At 39.9% G+C, this 15947-nt stretch overlaps 2 protein-coding genes across 3 annotated transcripts in view; both read right to left on the bottom strand.

Annotated features, from left to right (window-relative positions):
- Positions 1–3814, bottom strand: part of LOC111871922 (tigger transposable element-derived protein 4) — an 11096-nt gene extending 7282 nt beyond the window's left edge. The window contains exons 1-2 of the mRNA XM_023865327.1: positions 3778–3814; positions 3258–3456 (exon numbers count right to left, since the gene is read on the bottom strand). Coding sequence (XP_023721095.1) covers positions 3258–3456; positions 3778–3814 — 236 coding nt within the window. The remainder of the gene's footprint in view (positions 1–3257; positions 3457–3777) is intronic.
- Positions 1–8664, bottom strand: part of LOC111871925 — a gene marked incomplete at its 5' end in the record, with an annotated part of 82344 nt that extends 73680 nt beyond the window's left edge. The window contains 1 exon segment of one of the 2 annotated variants that reach the window (XM_023865332.2): positions 8175–8664. 2 annotated transcript variants of the gene reach the window in all.
- Between the last annotated feature and the right edge of the window lie 7283 nt (positions 8665–15947).

The raw sequence follows: 15947 nt of genomic DNA, 5'->3' as shown, positions 1-15947 counted from the left end.
TGTGAAAGGCTTTAATACAAAAAATAAAAATAAAATATCTTACCCAAACCTTAATTCAGCTATTCGTCCAGTGCCTCATAGCTCTGAAATACCAGTTCCCCTCCCACCTTCCAGTTTGGATGATATACAGAGTGATTCGAAGGACAGAACTATATTACCACACCAGGATGAATCCAGCTCAGATTTTTCTGTTGATGAGGGACCCCAACCTTTTTCTCAGAGTGAGCTCAATGACTTAGTTAGAGATTTAGGCCTTTCCAAAGATGCAGCCGAATTGCTAGGGTCAAGACTAAAAAATAAAAACTTGCTGTCACCTGGAACATCATTCTCGTGGTACAGGCACCGAGAGAAGGAATTCACTCAGTTTTTCTCCAAAGAAGGAAATGGGAGAAAAAGAAAAAGAAGCATGGGACTCCTTCAAAGACGTAGTGCACAAGTTTTTGGGGAACACTAAAGACCCTCTCTACAAAACCAATGTACAACGCATGTTGGCTGCATATAAAGCTCAAGGTTGCAAGATGAGCTTAAAAGTTCATTTCTTACACTCCCATGTCGACTATTTTCCCGAAAACTTGGGATCCTATAGTGAAGAGCAGGGTGAACGATTTCACCAGGATGCCCGTGATATCAAAAGACGCTACCAAGGAAGATGGAATGCGAATATGCTAGCTGACTACTGCTGGATGATCAAGCGGGAAATGGAAAATGGAAAGCGAAAGCGTGTTCGGAGAAGCATCAAAGAGAAGAAGAAAAGGTTTCACAGGCAAAAAGACTGAACACAGAATGTTAAATATATCGTAAATGATTTTTTGTTTAATTATGAGAAATAATATGTTTAGTTCAATGTTATAAAATTAGTGATTTTTTTCATTGCTGTTATGATTTTTTATTGTAAACCCCTATTATTTTCCAAAAAACCATACGTGATAGGGGGAAATTGAGGTCATTTTTGGATTCAGCATCCTAGAAAACATAAAGTTTACCAAAAATATTCCATGCAGCTGAAAAAAAAATTATTTTTGCAGACCTGTGTAATCTTTCTACTTTAATGGATGGAGTATAGGAAAAAAAGTGCAAAACCTTCTAACAGGCAGGTTCTAAATATATCAAAGAAGAAACAATGCATTGTAGATCAGCTGGCAAAGAATCTGAGGAAAACACTCTCGGAAGAAGCTGTACACAAAGTAAGACGTTATGAAGGTAATGTGTTCAGGAAAGAAAGAATACATATCAGTCAAAGCCACACTCTCAAAAGGAATTTGTGAACAGAAAAGACTACTGGCTGTCAACTGCAAACAATTTCACTCAGAATTTAAAAAACACCATCTATCTAAAAATTTGGTGGGTATGCTTCAGAGATTTTAAAACTGCCCAGGACAGAGTCAACTGCATACTGTTATTGAAGTATAATTCAGGCTAATGATTTTAATCTGGAAAACAGTACAGTTTACACACAATGGGTTCCTGATGGTCATATGGAAATTTTACCCATGATAAATATAGTTGGAGAATTCATTGACCAAAATCTGACGCACAGCACATCAAGCAACAATTCATTCTAATACAGTAAAATCATACCTTCATATTTCAAGAAATGAATGACGCCCTTCTGCCAGACCATGAAGCTGTTATTTAACTCGACTTTTTACAGAACTGTTCATTTCTACACCAAGATACAATATAAGGTATCATCATGGAAACTCATCAGGCCACTCTCCACCTTTTACATTTTATTACCAAACCTGGGACCACAAAATAGCATGAAAGAAGAGCGTGTAATCCATTGAAAGTCAACTGAGGTTTCAGAGGAACATCGCCTTCATCTTTAAGGTCGATGAATAAGTCGACCAAGATACCAACATGAAAGCAGGTGTCAAGTAGAGCAACCGGCTAGCCAGAATTTCGAATTATACAGGAAACAAGAGGGAAATGGATAAATGGAACTCAGTTCTCGTGGTCTCGTCTATACGATAGAATGAAACCCCTTGGCTTTCACGTAACTACAAAGCAAGCCAATATAAGCCAAGAACATGAATTTAGGATGGCACTGAAAAGGGGTGGTTTTGCTGGTCAGGGAAAAACGAATGGTGAAAAAGTGTAAGGGTGTGGTGGGCAGAGAGCCGACACATAAAGGGGACAAGTCAAGTGAGTCATAGGCATGCTGGGGGATGAGGGAGCAGAGGTAGTGAGGGAAGACTGGATCCCAGGGTGGAGGCTTAGGGCCCAAAATGGTCATTATGCTAGACTAGGAAAACACAGGGGAGAGTTTGTAAAGATGTGGTTATGATGCGATCCATGTATCTTGGGTTTGGTTGAGAGGGTGTTAGTGTGGTGCTGCTGAGTGTGTTGCCGTAAGTAGACACTGTGCTCCGCCATGGCTGACATGTCCAGATGTTATAGACCACTGGCACCATAACTGGCTAGATCATGTAGGCAACTGAGCCATGGCAGAGCACATGTTCTAGGACACCAGCAAAATATCCGTCTAGAATATTCAGACAAGTCAGCTGTGGCGGAGCACAGTAACAACTTGGGGCACCACATCTAACTACACCACACTGCCATTGCCATCTTCTTCACCAAACCCAGATGTTCGGATCACACTTCAAGGAGGTAAATGAGTTGAGCTCCAGCCCAACAATATGACCACGAAGGATTGCTTCTGTCTAAGCAAGTCATGGAAACGTTTCATCTGCTCCCTGAAAGGTCACTGGAAGTCTTCATCAAATGATAATCTGGGTTCTCCACAGGGCCACACAGGTCCGTGCACACCTCCCTTATCAGGGCATAAACTATGCCCTCTCTGAGCACTCACCATCCACAACCCTCATGCCCCGGCTTCCATATGGTACTTCTGCTCCTTCATCCTTTACAGCATGCCTGAGAGAGAGAGAGAGACACACACACGACTTCTCTTCCATAAGCATCGGTTCTCTGCCCTCCGAGCCTCTACATTCTCTCCCCTCCTTTCCCAGACCAACACACTGGTCATTTGGGGCCTCGAACTTGGGGTCCTGGCTCCCATCTGCCACCTCTGCTCCCACATTCCCCACTGCATGCCTACAACTCACTCGACTTGTCTCACTTATGTGGCGGTTCCCTGCCCACCACACGTTTACATATTTCCCTTGACCTTTTTCTTAGACCAGCAAACTGCCCCTTTTCAGGGCCATTCTAAACGCCTGTTCCTGTCTCCTACTGGTTTGCTTCGTGATCCCATGAGAGCCAAGCGGTTGCATTCTGTCCTATGGACATACCAAGAGGAACTGAGTTCCATTTTTCCATTTTGCTCCTGTTTCCTATATAATCCAAAATTCTGGCTAGCCGACTGTTCTGCTTGCCACCTGCCAAAAGGTCCACTTGTTCCACCTTGCACACTGTTTTTGAACTGTAAAGATGCAAATTTTGAGAATCCACCCTTGAGACCAGGCTGTGGCTCCTTACATTCAAAATATCCTTCAGACAGATTAATACAGTATCTTCTACGTTATTCTGTAGGCCCCTCCCCCCACAAACTTTAACTGTCACAGCCCTTTTTTTTTTTAAAAGAATTTCTCAACTGTGTAGGCTACTTCTGGGTCTAGACTTCTTCCAGGCTATGTATTTGGTGATGCTAAAATTACATACTCATTACAGCTGTTTAGCTCTGCCATTGACTAGAGGTACCTGGAGATTATTCTTCAACAGGGACATTCTTAATTTTATTAACTGGTTCAAGGCAACCAGTGCACTGCTGGCTGTTGAGGCAGATATGAATTTTGTTGTCAAATCACTAACCTTTGATGCCTGACAATATATGGAAGTAGTCACACATGGTGCTAAAATTCTGTCCCTCTACACATACACATTCCTCACACCAGCAGAAGAGGTTCCAGTTCTTTCTCTAAATTGTCCTGCAGAATATTCACAATTTTTTCAGTTATTCTTCTGTTGCTCTTGTACACCCTGTTGTTCAAACAACCCAGAAGAAAAAAATCACATGAATTAAGGTCAGGTGAATGGGCTGATGAAACACCACAGCTAATAATCCTGTCCCCGACGGCACAACACAAAGTCTGCATAGGGATATGTGCAGTGTGGGCAGTTGCTGAACATTGCTAAAATCAGCTGAACAGTTTTCCTGCTTCTGTTAACTTTGAAGGGAATTGCCTGAAAATCACCTGTACATATCTTTCACCACAATTAAATGTTTCATTAAAAAAATACAGGTTCAACAATCCTTGCATTTACAGCACACCAGACACCAACTTTCACTGATGAAGCAGGACTTCGTGGGTGAGACGTGGACTCCGTGAACTCCAGTGACTATTATTTTACATATTTATGTATCCCTGTAAGTGTAACTATGCTTCAGCAGAAAAGAATGTCCACTGTGGACCGATTCACCTTCAATGACTGCAGAAACTGAAAAAATGAACTCCTCCGCTTGGCTGGAAGGCACAGATTACCACTCCACTGTAGGGTCTAAGCTTTCGTGACTGTGCTGCCCTTCTTGTACCTGACTCTGCCACCTTGGTCCTTTGAGTCAGATGTGATTCACTAGGTTTATGGTCAAGTCTGGCTCCTATGTTATCTAACTTATTCTCAGAAAGCACTCAGAGCTTATGTTTTTGTTTCTTGTCTATTAGCAGTCCTGTTGATCTAAGTTTATTCACCAAACTATTGTTTGTTTAGTGGGAACTCTTCCATCACAATACTTGTCTGAATTTTCACCAGTATCTTGCAGATCTTTATTTTATAATTTTTCACACAAAAATACATTTTGTTTTACAGTATACCACACCATAAAACACTGCTCACTTAGTCTGTAACTGAGAACATAACAGCTATTGGCACTGGTAACTGCTGCCCACTGCTGACAAATCATAAACAGATTTCCCCATATGAACTGCAGTTCTTGCCTTGAAACATAATGCTGTGAAGTGCTCCATGAAGTTAATAACTATCCTATATTCTCCTCAAACTCTAGTCCCATGGAAGAAGTCAAAATGGTAACTGTTGCTTCTTTGAACTGCTCTTTCAGTTATTCTAGTATTATAGAATCAGAACCTACAGGCGAAGCTGATGTTCTTTCATCTGATAGAATTCCAAAGATCTTTTTCTTACAGCACTTTCTATTTTAGAAACTTCTCTCACAGTATATTTTGTTTCACCTATTATTTTCAGCAATTCATCTACACTCTGAAGGCTTTCATTTAATGTCTACACAACTGTACCTGTACTGTATATGTTTATTTCATTGCAATTATCAGTTTCGTCCATGGAGTCTTGCTCTAACAACAAATTTTTAGATTCAAACTGTAATAGGTAAAATTTCTTCCAGTACTTGTCACACACCTTACACTCACTGCTTAGAAATGACATTTTTTATCATCCATGAAAGAACGTTTCTTACATTCCCCCAAAAAGCAGTATGTCCTCCTTTAAATGGTCATAATATTACATTTCAGCATCCCGTTGCACTGAGGCATTATCCTTATTATTAAAGCACCCATCAATAATGCAACAATAATTTTAACATATAAAAGACATCTAAAATATGTTTCTCACAAAAAGTGTAACTTTAATACTTTACAATGTTGTTAAATTCATAAAATGTCATTAAGACACTAAAAGTGATTATCAATCACTAAAATGTCTCTACTTTTACATGTTTCTTCTCAATTTACAACACGTTTCAGCTGTATATGGGCCATCATCAGGCAATTTTCCTTTTGTTTTTGGGAAGGCCACTGCAATGTTCACTTATCATGCTCGTCATGCACGTCATTGTTTAGTTTTTATCTCACAACTAGAATGCAGGAAGGCTGCACTAGTAACACATACACGGGAGAAATATGATACGCAAAAACTACAATGGCTGCAAAAGAATACAATGACAGCGTCTGTCACTGCATTCTTTTGCGGCATGTGAAACTGCTAAAAAGTCTAAGAGAATATTGATGACTGTAAAGGGACAAGAACACATGAAGATGTGAAAGTCTACAATGACATGATTTTATTACAAGAGATCCCACGGCCATCCAAGAATAAGCCTTGCTACATGTTTGACTAAAGCATTATGAATCAATTTCTTTCTGCAAAAAAAGTCAACTTTTATGTGAACCTGATGGTCAGGTGACACTGAAACCAAAAGTCATACATCTGTGAAACAAGTCCTTAATTAGTTTTTGAACAAGCCCAATAATGCTCTGTACCTTGTAGTCAACAAATACTATGAATTTTTAGTTGGGGTGGTGTGCCAAGCAGTGCAATTTTTTATGATTTTCACACATCTGCTCCATGAAAGTTCAACACATAGAGAGATCAAATTTTACAAGAATACTATTTCCTATGGAGTCTAGAAGCCCACCAACTTTCACTGAAATCTGAAGTCAAGTTACGGACTGTGATTTTACAAGTAATGTCTCATATGAATATTAAGTGATTTATAATAAAACAAATGTATACCAAACTGCCACTGTTGCTCACTGTGAAAACTGATAAACTAATGAAGTACAGATAAGTAATGTCCTACAGCTGCAATGATGTAAAGTAAATAATAGTAACATGCTACATAGCCATAATTTTGATCCAATTAACTAGTTGGCCAAGTACACCAAATTCAACAATGAGAACAACAATATAAATAATTCATAGGAAAGGTTAGTGTGACTATAGTTTCAAATTATCTCTCTTTCAGCTTTAAGATTTAAGAATGACTGTGACTTTTCAGTGCTGCTGCTTTATAACTTGCTAATCCTTATATGCTGGGTACAATTAAATATTTTGAAGGGTGCCTCTTGAAGAATGAATGAAATTCCAAATTACAAGACTATTTCACTTAACATTAAATTCAATGATATTTAAAATCATGGTTACCTGTCCTGAAAAATTCTATCAAGACAATGGGTATTTGTTAAATCTGGAATCATGTGACATTTACAACAGGCACATATACAACTTACTTACTTATGCAGCTGAGACCTTCTTAAGGAGAAGCCATATCTGCAGCTACTCAAGAATTTCCCAGCATTTTATGAAACACGAAGGTTCATTACCATGATCACAACAGCCCTCCACTGGTCCTTATCATGAGCCAGATCAATCCAATCCATACCATCCCATTCTATCTCTCTAAGATTCATTTTAATATTGTCCACGCACCTACGCCTTGGCCTTTCCAGTGGTCTCTTTCCTTCCAGCTTTCCCATCGATATCCTATATGCATTCCTTTTCTCCCCCATTCATGCTACATGCCCTGCCCACCTCATCCTCCTTAACTTGATCATTCTAATTATACTTGGAGAAGAGTACAAGTTATGAAGCGCCTCATTATGCAGTCTTCTCCAACCTCCTGTCGCTTCATCCCTCTTTGGTCCAAATATTCTGCTCAACACCCTGTTCTCAAACACCCTCAGTCTATGTTCCTCCCTTACTGTCAGAGGCCAAGTTTCACACCCATACAGTACCACAGGCAAAATTATAGTTCTGTATATTGAGCAAACAAACAGCACTTATACAACAGAAATTTAAATTACAGTACTGATATTCTCAAATGTTTCACTCTCCACTTTCTTCAACTGATCAGTATGAAACACCTGGCATTTCAAAGCTCAAAAAGGATGCTTTCCTTGTAATTAGTCATCTTCATGAATCTGGAATTATTTGTTCACTTCATAAACTAAAATGATATGAATAAAAAGAACACCCTCATTTTCCCATAGTAAAACAATACTTGTGACACATTCTCTACTTCCTGGATGTGTCACCATACTCATGATGTCCCTGAACATGTTTAGAATCTTTAAATTCAAACCATGATATTTTGAAAAGACCACTATGAAATGTTAGATTCTAAATGATCTGGATATGTTTAGTTTCAGTGAGTATAATTAGAAAATGTATTTATAATGTTAGTACCAAATAACAACAGTTTGTTAAAGAAAGAAGCAGCCATTATATTCACATAGTATTTATGAAGCTGCATCAACTGCTGCTGCTGACTAATATCAGTGGAAAACGATAAAAAAAATGCCAAAGAAAATTGTTCCAACATTGGTTTTGTCCAATGTCAACGAAGTCAACCGGGTCTCGAACACCATTCCACTTTTCAGATGATGCGTGCACATCCTTTAATATTCTAAACATGCAACACTAACTCCAACCACCTTAATTCTCCTTTGTTTACTCACCTTTACTTTAGAGTAACTTGGAAAGATATGTGATCTTGAACTACACTTGCCTATTCGGTTGTTTTCCAGCATAACAAATTGGCGGTACGCAACATTCCACTGTAATAATCTTTCTCTGAATCGTCAAAATTAACTTTAACATTAACAGGGTTAAAACTGACATGAGGAACAACGCTGTACTATTTAAATTTAAACACTTGTATTCCACATTCATTCAAAATATTCGTCGTAACATCTTTTAATGCATAGTTCGTAACCCTCAGCTCATTAGATCATACGCTTTCTCAAAGCTCACGATTTTCGTACACTTTATATGAGGCCTACCTCTACCCGCATCCCGCCAAATAACTTTGGTAAATAAATAAAAGTATAACGTAGAACTACAAGTTCACATGATTATGGCACTAAATACTGCTTACACTTACTCTTTCAAATACATATGGTACTTATATAAATCCATGGTATATCAACCACATCACTGACAGATAATCAACAACATCAAAATCTCGCTCTTGCACTAAACACAGCTGAGCACTAAATACGAAATTCAAGATGGCTACGTCTGCGTTATGTGCGTCGAATATAAGCGCGATTGGTGCGTGTATACAGAAAGCAGTGAAATAATGATCTTAGGGCAACGTCTTCTTTTCACTATTAAAGTTGAAATTTCATGTTAAACTCACAATACTACGTTCAAGATATCTATCTATTTTAGAAAACCATGTACTGGTAGAAATCAAATTTATAACGAGCAGAATTTTGTCCTGAAAGAACACGTGGACTTTGAACCATTGTTGAATGTTTTACGAAGGCAGTAAGTGATCATAAGTAGGGCCCGGATTTCTATGACATGTCATATTTTTTTTCTAGGGTTTATTCCTATTTTTAAATGTAATTATGCATGTTTCCAGTCATTCTTACTGAAATTATGTCGTTTTTATTGTGCATATAAATGCATATTTTAGAGTTTTATTGGTTTTACAGCATATTTTGGCATAATTTTGAAATAAGGTCATATTTTTGTCATTTTAGAAACAGTTCTTTGATATAATGTAAAATTTCGGCTCCATAATGTTTAGTATTACAAAATAAATTTCAGGCTGGACTGTTGCTTCAATGTGGAATAGAGTTCAAGTACATGAAGTTCGTATTAAAAACCACATTTTTGACTGGACTGTAGTTGCAGTTACAAAGGCGAAAATTTGTGAAATGCAGCATTTATGACCTGTCAAGCTGGCCTTTCCCAGTCGAGGCAGGAGGGAGGCAAGTGTAACGGGTATTCTCCTATTGTACTCCGTCTTACTATAAGGTATATACATCCCATTCTTTCTTGGAGGGCTTAGAAGTATTCTATTTATATATGTGGAGGGCGTTTTAAGACTTCAGTTTGACTTTACAATGCCTAAAGTGAGTACATGTAGTTCAAGGAGCGCAAAGTTGCGTAGTTTTGTACAGGAGTTTGGTGAAAAAGTGTTTAGTACCGATGGCAAGATATTTTATTGTAAGTTGTGTGGCGTGAAAGTTACGGCAGAAAAGCGATTTACTGTGCAGCAGCATTGTAAAACTTTTAAACATGGTAAATGTTTAAGCAGATTATCTACAAAGGATAGCAGACAAAGTTTGTTGTTTAAAAACAGTTCCACTAATTCTTCTTCTTCTTCTTCTTCTTCTTCTTCTTCACCTTCTTCAACGAACAATGGGTCGGAATTTTCGAAGGATTTGTGTCAGTGGATGGTATCTTCGAATATTCCATTAGAGAAATTGCATAATCAGCACTTCAGACAATTTTTGGAGACATACACTAGTCATCCTATCCAAAGTGAATCAACGTTAAGAAAGAATTATCTCTCTACATGTTATGAAGATATGTTAAATAAGATTCGAACATCTGTTGCTGACAACAAGATATGGGTTTCCTTGGACGAGACTTCTGACGTAGATGGGCGGTATATTGCGAATGTTATAGTTGGGACCCTGAAACAAGATCAACCTGGAGAGAGATTTCTTCTTGACTGTGAAGTTCTCGAAAGAGCAAATCATTCGACTATAGCTGTCCTATTTGATAATTCCATGAAGTTGTTGTGGCCAAATGGAATACAGCGAAATAATGTCCTTCTCCTAGTAACAGATGCCGCTCCATACATGAAGAAGGCTGCCAAAGGACTTCGAATCCTCTACCCGAAAATGGTCCATATTACTTGCCTCGCTCATGCATTGCATAGAGTGGCTGAAGAAGTTCGAGGACATTTTCCTGATGTAGATAGGCTAGTTTCAAACGGAAAGAAAATATTCATCAAGGCCCCTCTTCGAGTGCAGAAATTTAAACAAGAAGCTCCTCTACTGCCACTTCCTCCACAGCCTGTCGTCACACGGTGGGGTACATGGTTGGATGCTGTGGCATATTATTGTGAAAATTACACAGCCATTGAGAAAATGTTTAATGGCTTTGACAGCAGTGAGTCAACATCAATTAAAGCTGTCAAGGACTTATTCTCTACCACTCTAGCACAAAATCTGGCATACATAAAGTCAAACTTCTGTTCAATTTCAGGTGCAATAACTCGCCTGGAATTTGTAGGGACTGAACTCTGTGACGCGTTGGACACTGTAAAGAGCATTGAGAATGAACTAAACCGAACTCGTGGTGAAATAAGTGACAGGATTAAAACCAAAATAGAAAGTGTTCTTCATCGGAATGCTGGTTATTCAACATTATGCAAGATTGCAGATATACTTTCCGGTAAACTAGCAACATTCGAAGATGATACAGAACTGTCACCAAACGACTTGACATTCTTCAAATATGCTCCTGTCACATCATGTGATGTGGAACGAAGTTTTTCCAAATACAAAACTATCCTTAGTGATAATCGGCGATCTTTCAAATTTGAAAATTTGAAAATGCATGTAGTTATAAATTGCAATTGTAACAGTGAAAATTGAGACGTGAATAACTCAGTGAAAATTGAGACGTGAATAGCTTGGGTTCTTTTAAATGGTGTTTTTAGATAACAGAGTTAAGTTAGTGTTCATACCATGTGCACCAGTGTTTGTCTAAAATATGAACGCAAATATCAGTATTAAAAAGAAAACAATGAATGGTTTAATCCAGTACGAAATGTCGAAATTCCATCAGTTTTCTTTCCTTCAGAGACATAATAGGGCTAATTTGGTAAGTAGGACCTACTATCATATATTCATCATCTTTATTCTTAAACTCTAGTAAAAGTGGTAATTAAAATTGTGAAATTTTATGTCCCATTTAATATTTAAGGTCATATTTTACACTTTTTAGGTCATATTTGACATAATTTTGAATCATAAGTGCATGCATATATTTATAGTTTTTAGGTCATAAAAATCCGGGCCCTAATCATAAGCTTCTACGACTGTCACCAGATTAATATCGGTTAGAATTTCGCAAAAAATTTACACAACACCTGGAGGACACATCCAGTGCGATTGAAGGCCCGCCACAAAAAGGGTATGTGCACAGCATGTTCTTATAAGAATATGATACACGTATTTATATAACACAGTACCAATCAATTCTTGAACACTTTCATGAAAGAAATTCATCACGTAAAACGTTAATTATTATGCTTTGCATAATTCTTCATTCTTCATAACTTGTACTCTTCTCCAAGTATAATTAGAATGACCAAGTCAAGGATGAGGTGGGCAGGGCATGTAGCACGAATGGGAGAGACGAGGAATGCATATAGGATATTGGTGGGAAAATCAAAAGGAAAGAGATCACTGGTAAGACCAAGGCGTAGGTGGGTGGACAATATTAAAATGGATCTTAGAGATATAGGATGGGATGGGATTGATTGGATTGATCTGGCTCATGATATGGACGAGTGGAGACCTCTTGTGAACACGGTATTGAACCTTCGGGTTCCATAAAATGCTGGGAAATTGAGTAACTGCAGAATTGGCGGCTCCTCAAGAACAGGGTGATGTAACTGGAATAGGGTGAAGGGAAACATGCAGAACACCCATCTCTACTCACCTGCATGAACTAGATAGTCTGGAAATGACTGAATCGATCATAATACACCTATCGCAATTAATCGAATCGAATAAGTGTGAGCCAATCAGAGGATCTTAAATTTCCGTTCAAGGTTTTGAGTGTTGGCTCAGTAAGACTGCATAGCTTGTTAAGATATGTGTACGCCATTGAGGTATGTCGTGCAATTGATTAGATTAATTAGTAAATATGGACTTTGATTAGATGTTGTGAAACGAGAGTCGACATTTACGCATGAATTTAAATCTGTGTGTTACTTATGTATAAGGATTATGCTTACTATGCCCAGTGAAAATAGAAACAAACATGAAGTCAGTGTTACTTTTTTTTTTTTGGAAAGGGGGTGGGGGACCAAGTTTAATAGAACTTCACTCAAATCCAACCCAAAGGATATGGGCGAAGTGATGTTAAACTTACTTATGGAGCTGAGCCCTTCTTGAGAAGCTGCCAATTGTGCAGCCACTCAAGAATCTTCCAGCCGTTTGTAGACTCCGAAGGTTCATTACTGTGTTCACAAGAGCCCTCCACTGGTCCCTGTCCTGAGCCAGATCAATCCAATCCATACCATCCGATCTCACTAGGATACATTTTAATATTGTCTACCCACCTACACCTTGGTCTTCCCAGCAGTCTCTTTCCTTCTGGCGTTCTCATCAATATCCTATATGCATTCCTCGCCTCCACATTCGTGCTATATTCCCTACCAACCTCATCCTCTTCGACTAGTGATATTGAACACAGTTCAAAAATAGAAATAGGTTGGGTTGTAAAAGTATTTATTTCCCCACCAACCTATTTATATTTTTGAACTGTGTTCACTATCACAAGTCGAGGAGGATGAGTTTGGCAGGGCATGTAGCACGAATGGGGGAGGCGAAGAATGCATATAGGATATTGGTGGGAGAGCCTGAAGAAAAGAGACTCTGCAGTACAAGAGATCTGGTTGTAAGAGTATTTATTGCTAGTAGCGAAAAAAGCATTGGAAGGGGGACGAGGGGGAGCACTCAAAATAGTTCCTGAGGTAGCGTACCTTCTTAACGATTGTGCTCTCTGCCCTGGAGGCCATTTTAAATTTAGTTCATGTAAGCTGCGTAGAGATGGCAGCAGCATTGCACCTAGGTATCATGGCGGCCATGTTGCCATGTTGGGAGTTTCACGGGGCTGCTCAGGAGACTCCAGCTCCATGAGTAAGAAAGCAAGCAAAACATTCAACATAAGGAACAGTGACTATGAAGAAAGCAGTCTTCTGGGATTTGGCACCGTGTATAAGTGGTGTTAACCGACGTTTCGGACGAACGTATCGCCTCCATCTTCAGGGTAGAAGAGAATATAAGAATTCTGCAAGCGAGGAGACCGTGAGAACCGGTAAAAGCAGACTGTTTGGGAATATACACAGCTATGTGAGAGCAGTGAGGGTGAAGGGGGAAGGGCAAGTATACAAGTGAAAGCAGTAGTGTGGGAGGGGTAGGGGAAAGGGAGCTGGGACAAGCGTGGTTTTTGTGTAGGGGAGAGAAAGGCAAGGTTAAAGGCTGGGCACTAATCCGTAAGCTGAGGGGGTGGGGGTGGTTGTTGGTTGGTCATGGCCTGTGTGGCCTTCTGGATCTGGCGTCATATCCCGGTGGGGGTTTTTTAAGAGAACAGATGAGAGGTTTCCAAGACTTGCTGAGACAAAACCCCCCCTCTCTGTTCATATTTCCTGGATGCAGTTCAACCACCCCCACCCCCCTCAGTTTACGGATTAGTGCCCAGTCTTTAACCTTGCCTTTCTCTCCCCTACACAAAAACCACGCTTGTACCAGCTCCCTTTCCCCTACCCCTCCCACACTACTGCTTTCACTTGTATACTTGCCCTTCCCCCTTCACCCTCACTGCTCTCACATAGCTGTGTATATTCCCAAACAGTCTGCTTTTACCGGTTCTCACGGTCTCCTCGCTTGCAGAATTCTTATATTCTCTTCTACCCTGAAGATGGAGGCGATACGTTCGTCCGAAACGTCGGTTAACACCACTTATACACGGTGCCAAATCCCAGAAGACTGCTTTCTTCATAGTCACCGCCGTGAAAGCCTCAAATCTTACAACATGAAATAAGCCCTCTGAACACAGCTGTCAGTGAGGATGTGGAGGAGCGAACTCCGGCGGGCGATTTAGGATTCTCAATTAGGTAGGCCTGCCCAGTGAGCAGTGGCCCGAGGGCAATGGATTTGCGTTGATAATTTTCTTCTTGTCTGAATTAGTATCTGTGATCCGTGATAGTAATAATCATTAATGTCAAAAGCTTCAGCTGCCAGCCAACCCGATAACATCACTAAAAGTTCGAGACACTGTCGCTAGATGGCAAAAAGTATGTTTCACTGAATCGAAAGGTTGGCCGTTTACCCATCCACTCCCTCCACGAAAACAATCGCAAATATGTAGTAAAGCCAATTTAGAGATAGCTCCCAACGTTGTGGAACAAACTTACTGTCCCTATCTTGAGAGCACCTTCGTAGCATTATACTCCAGAAGACAGTCATGTTCTTATTTAACGCAATGATAACCTGAAGTCTCACATAACAAGACACTTCGCGACCTTGGTTCATTTCAACCTGAAGATTGAGGCAGTATGCACCTTCAGAACATTCGCACCCATTTACCCGATTATAAAGCATCATAAGCCAGAGGACTTGAATAGACATTTCAAATGTGATTTATTTGTAGTAAAAGTTACGTTGGAAAACAGGTACTAAAGACCTCACACAAGATGAGTCATTTTGTGTAGTCTCCTCATTGCACAACTTTAGTCCACAGGCGACAAAATCACTATTGCGCAAACTTCTGAACGTTCTGAACCGTTCTCTGCACTATCGGCTCTCCATCCTCGGCAAATCAATCGGTAAGATTCTACCGACCTTTCCGTTGGACGACATCAGCCGTACTTTTCATCCTCGCACACGTCGAGTCACGTGCTACTTTCCACCAATGAGTCCCGTGTTGTTTTGCATCCGAGAGGTCCGAGAGAGCCTTATGCACAAACAGTGGGTCCGATTTTAACAGATATCTCAACGCCGATTGATTGTGTCTATGATTTCGATGTACCGTTACATTCTGATTGGCGTCTTAGGTTGTGTTGATGTATGAGCCATTGTTGAGCCGGAAATTATTGTAACTTTCATTATTTCTTTTCTTGAGCAATGATTTACAGTTTGCCTTTGAAGCCACTTCAAATCTTGACGTTGGCCGGGCTTGTCTCCCATTATTTCAGTGTATACTACTACAATTTCGTCTTCTTGCATAAGTTACCTCTGCCTGCCTCGTAACCGAGGTTTCATACACTTCATTTCTAGAAAAGTAGAGTACACAAGCGAAATACGAGGCACCGCGGGTTTCTGAAACTTTCACGAGGAAAAGGGAGGACTGGAGTATTCGAGGGACATACTCATGTAGACATGTGACCCAGCCTCCCCCACGCGGCACTGCTTGCTAGCTAAGGCTGTTCGTCAGGAGTGTCTCCTAGATACGAGGTCGGCCTGTCCAGATGGGTCACCATCATTTTCGCTCTCGAATGACGGTGAATCCTCTGGACCAGTGTTCCGCAACCGGTGGACCGTCACAATGTGAAAGGTGTGACGCGAACTTTTACCTATTGTAAGAAATTAATTGAAGAAAGCAGTCTTCTGGGATTTGGCACCGTGTATATGTGGTGTTAACCGACGTTTCGGAGGAACGTATCGCCTCCATCTTCAGGGTAGAAGAAAAAA

The sequence above is a fragment of the Cryptotermes secundus genome, unplaced genomic scaffold (assembly GCF_002891405.2).
Source record: "Cryptotermes secundus unplaced genomic scaffold, Csec_1.0 scaffold1831, whole genome shotgun sequence".
Classification (NCBI taxonomy): Eukaryota; Metazoa; Arthropoda; class Insecta; order Blattodea; family Kalotermitidae; genus Cryptotermes; species Cryptotermes secundus.
This window is presented reverse-complemented; position numbering and strand designations above follow the sequence as displayed.